The sequence below is a fragment of the Miscanthus floridulus genome, chromosome 9, assembly GCF_019320115.1.
Source record: "Miscanthus floridulus cultivar M001 chromosome 9, ASM1932011v1, whole genome shotgun sequence".
Classification (NCBI taxonomy): domain Eukaryota; kingdom Viridiplantae; phylum Streptophyta; class Magnoliopsida; order Poales; family Poaceae; genus Miscanthus; species Miscanthus floridulus.
This window is the reverse complement of record NC_089588.1, coordinates 81,447,506-81,451,795: the sequence shown is the minus strand read 5'-3', so window position 1 is coordinate 81,451,795 and position 4,290 is coordinate 81,447,506. Positions and strand designations below refer to the sequence as shown.

General features: G+C 41.9%; 1 protein-coding gene across 1 annotated transcript; it reads left to right on the top strand.

Annotated features, from left to right (window-relative positions):
* The first annotated feature begins 896 nt into the window (after nt 1–896).
* Nucleotides 897–1,947, top strand: LOC136482259 (disease resistance protein Pik-2-like). The gene has a single exon (XM_066479481.1). It carries the CDS (start codon nt 1,111–1,113, stop codon nt 1,945–1,947), a length of 837 nt encoding a protein of 278 aa, XP_066335578.1. The 5' UTR covers nt 897–1,110.
* The last annotated feature ends 2,343 nt before the right edge of the window (nt 1,948–4,290 follow it).

Genomic DNA, 4,290 nt, shown 5'->3' with positions numbered 1-4,290 from the left:
GTTGAGGCTGGAAATGGTTGAGCTGCGGAGTGGGCTGGCGTCTGAGAGGGCTCTCTGATGGGAAAGAGCCCAGGATTGCAGAGTCCAAGTCAACAATCTGCTGGAGTGCTGGACGCCAGTGGTCACACATGTCAGTAATCCTTGGAACAAAGGTGCTAAACAAAATTCAAATGCCAAAGAAGTTCCACCATATAGATTCTAGAAGGAGCTGATTTTCTTTGGTCCTGTTTGGCAGACTCTTTTTTTTTTGCTCAGACTCCTTTCGAGAGAGTCAGAGCCAATGAAGCCAGAAATACTAGTTTCATCATGAAATGCTGGTTTTTATGGGCTCTTAGTTCATTTCTGGAATAGAGGGAAAATTGGTCTCTTACTACGTTGCAGAATATTCCTTAGAAACCGAAACTGTTTTGCGAGGAAAAGCTTCCACAATAAGACATTCTAGGAGTTGTTGATCAGCTGTCACAGGACACTTCAATGCAAATGTGGGAACGCACCTAACACACGATTACCGGACCCATTCTTTTTATTTACTACCTTCGTCCCAAAAGAATGCAACCATAAGTTGCATGTCGCACAAAGTAGTTTATGTTTAACCAAATTTCTAATGTATTGTATTCACATTTATGGCTCTAAATTAATTAATTTATTGTAAAAATGCATTTCATAATTAATCTAATATGAAGTAATATTTAGTCAAACTCAAGGTAATAAAATGTGACACTGTGCTAGAATTATTATTATTTTTTTTTGGACAGAGGGCGCAATATACTGCTAATAACTTTGAACGGTTCATGCTGACACACCGGAGTCTTGAGACCTCGCTAATGTGCACATGGTCATTGTCTGCTTGCAACAATTTCTCTTCTAGCTGGCTGACTGATACACTAGACTTGGAATCATGAGTAAACTGTGCCAAATTAAAGACACCAGACTTGGAACCATGACTCCCAGTCCTTACGACACGACCAAATCTGACTATAAAATGAGTGCCATTTGCACCTTCAACGCAGCAAACCACCACTACTGCTAGTATAATCAGAGATTCAGAAATTTATTTCCTGTCGCCATACCCATACATATACAACCTGTCCTTCTTCCTCCTTTTTTGACATGGAGCGTGCATCCTTGGCGGGTGGCGCCATGGCGTCCCTCGCCCTGAAGCTCAACTCCATCCTCAAGCCCAAGTACGAGCTCATGGCGGGCGCGAGGACCGACGTCCTCTTCCTCCGCGCAGAGCTCGAGAGCATGCACGCCTTCCTCGAGAAGCTCTCCGGGGTGCGTGACCCGGACGCCCAGGCCAAGACCTGGACCAAGGAAGTGAGGGAGCTGGCCTACGACATCGAGGACGCCATGGATGAGTTCATGCACCGTCTCGATGCCCACGGTGCTAACACAGGCACCGCTAACTGTGGGTCAAGTGGAGGCGTCCTAAGGTTCACTGGACGCGTTACGTGGCTTGTGAGCACGGTGTGGACGCACCTCCGCCTCGCCAACGAGCTCAAGGGCCTCAAGGCCCGCACCATTGAGGTGAGCAAGCGGCGATCGAGGTACAGGTTTGGTGAGGACATCTGGGTTTCTGGGGACCACATGGCTGTTGATCCTCGGATCAACGTCCTCTATGCTGATGTGCCAGATCTGGTTGGCATTGATGGCCCGCTGACTAACATCGTTGACTGGTTGATGGATGGGACCACCGGTCTCAAGGTGCTCTCCATCGTTGGCTTTGGTGGTCTAGGCAAGACAACTCTTGCCATGGAAGTGTTCCGAAGGATTGGAAGGCAGTTCAGCTGTCGAGCTTCTGCTGCTGTGTCACAGAAGCTTGATGCGAAGAAGCTCTTGAAGGACTTGCTCTCGCAAGTGGCTCAAGAAGAGGTTGACCGCATGGACACGTGGGAGGAGAGTCAACTTATCCGCAAGCTGAGGGAGCGCTTGTTAAATAAAAGGTAACCGAGGTCGACCTACCAACAATTTCTCTTACCAATATGCTTTTGGGTTAATGAGTAGTCAGGATTAGGTCAGAGAGTGCCTATGATTAGACCTGAGCAAAACCGGCTTGGCCCGAGCCCCCCGAGTTTGGCTTAGGGCGCGTTTAGTTGGCGAAAATTTTTGGTTTTGGCTACGCACTTTCGTTTGTATTTGGCAATTAGTGTCTAATTATGGACTAATTAGGTTCGAAAGTTTCGTCTCACGATTTCTCACCCAACTGTGCAATTAGTTTTTTTTTTCCGTCTACATTTAGTACTCCATGCATGTGCCGCAAGATTCGATGTAACACTTTGGGGTGAAAATTTTTTAAAACTAAACAGGGCCTTAGCCCACTGACCTTATTGGATAGGGCCTAGCCAGAGGTTTCGCTGATCAGAAAAAAATCATTTATTTTTAAACTGCAAACTCACATGTAACCCACCGAGGCCTAAACCTAACCCGAAATGCGAGGCCCGAACCTATCCATTTGGTGGACCGAGGCATGGATTTTAGGTCCAAAACTAGCTGGCCTTTTTGTAGGCCCTGCCTAGCCCGACTTGTGCTTAGATGTACCTATGGCATGCCATGTTATAAAGACATGATCTCAGGATCTATAGCTCACAATGCACAACATAATTGTGATGACAAAGTATATGAACTTATCCAATTATCTTTACCTTCCCCCAATCCTCTTGCTCTCTCATCCTATCTCGGTTTTTGCGAATCCGTCCCAATAGATTTCGTATAGTTTCTCAAACTCTAATACTTGATAGAAAACATTATCTTGCACAAGACCTAGGGCATGTTTGGATGTGATTTTAAAATCCAGATCTTAAATAAAAATAACCTCTAATGTTTCTTGGATTTTGTGCATTTGTGTGAATTCTCTAGAATCCAAGAGTGTTTCTAAGATTTTGAGATTTTTAAAATCCCTATGGATCCAAACGCTACCCTAGTTTTTTCCTTTCTCCTCTTTAGTGCTTTCTCCTCTTTTTCTTTTGAAATTGAGAGAATAGTTTTTGGCCTCACATAGCTCGATTTTTGTTACAACGTTTTTAGCTATCCAAATACGATGATGGAAAACCAAAAAGTGCAAGAGCTGCCGATGCTATCTCAATGAAAAGATAATTGTGGCTCATTTCAAGTTCTATATAAAGTCTCAATTTGAGATGACTTTTGTGTGAACTGGTCGTACCATTAAACTACTTTTCTTTGAATTATTAAGACCCTAATTTCTCTACAATACTGCTATATAACCTGGAACTAATGGACTAAACAAGCTGAACTATCTGCAGAATCTGGGTGCCTTTGAATCAAAATCTGAACATTATATCTATTTTTTCTCGAACATATATGAAAAAGACCATGTGATTCAAGGCACCAATATTCCATTAAACAAAATGAGGAACAAAGATAAAATCCTGGAAGTTTTCTAACTATTTTAGAGAAGAACAAGATCCACGCCCTTATTTTCATGGGGGAAACACAACTATGCAAAAAATATATAATACTTTGTGTTTGTTAATACTAAACCTGATGACGATGGATAGCTCCCGTGGTAACATTTCTATGCTTTTCCAGGGCCTTTGATTGTACCCTTAATTGTATGAATATGGGCAATTTTTCTACTTAAGAATAGCATATTAGGAATTTTCTAACTGTATTGTAGGAATGGCTTTGCATCATATATACCTCTCTATTTTATGATATGACCTCAGAATGAGGACAGTTATGACACATAACTTACTGTTTCTATCTAAAATTGTCATACAAGATTTTACAATAATATATGCATTCAGATTGATATTAATATATAATGAGCATAAATCCCATAGGTTATTTGAAAGATATGCTCAATTCTAAGTCATGATAAATATATTGAACAAAGAAATAACCCAAATTGGTTTACTAATTGTGTGCTGGTAATTCACTGCTCTAAAGATGATAGCTATACGATATGGTATCTAATCCTGGCTCAATATTTGATTCAGGTACCTTATTATAATTGATGATGTTTGGAGTAAATCAGCATGGGAAAAAGTGAGATGTGCTTTACCTCAGAATAATCACAACAGCCGGATCCTAACAACAACACGAATCGAGTCAGTAGCAAAGTCGTGTTGCTCTGACCCTAATGATTGTGTATACAGAATTGAACCGCTTGATGAATCTGATTCAAAGGTCTTATTTTTCAAGCGAATATTTGGCGACAAGGATGGTTGCCCTCCCCAACTAAAGTTAGTTTCAGAACAGATACTGAAAAAATGTTGCGGCTCACCGTTGGCTATAATAAGCATAGCTAGCTTGTTAGCCAGCAAGCCTGTC

Bases quoted from the DNA above. Each gene is read 5' to 3' on its own strand.
- LOC136482259 (XM_066479481.1), top strand. From the start codon at position 1,111: ATGGAGCGTGCATCCTTGGCGGGTGGCGCCATGGCGTCCCTCGCCCTG.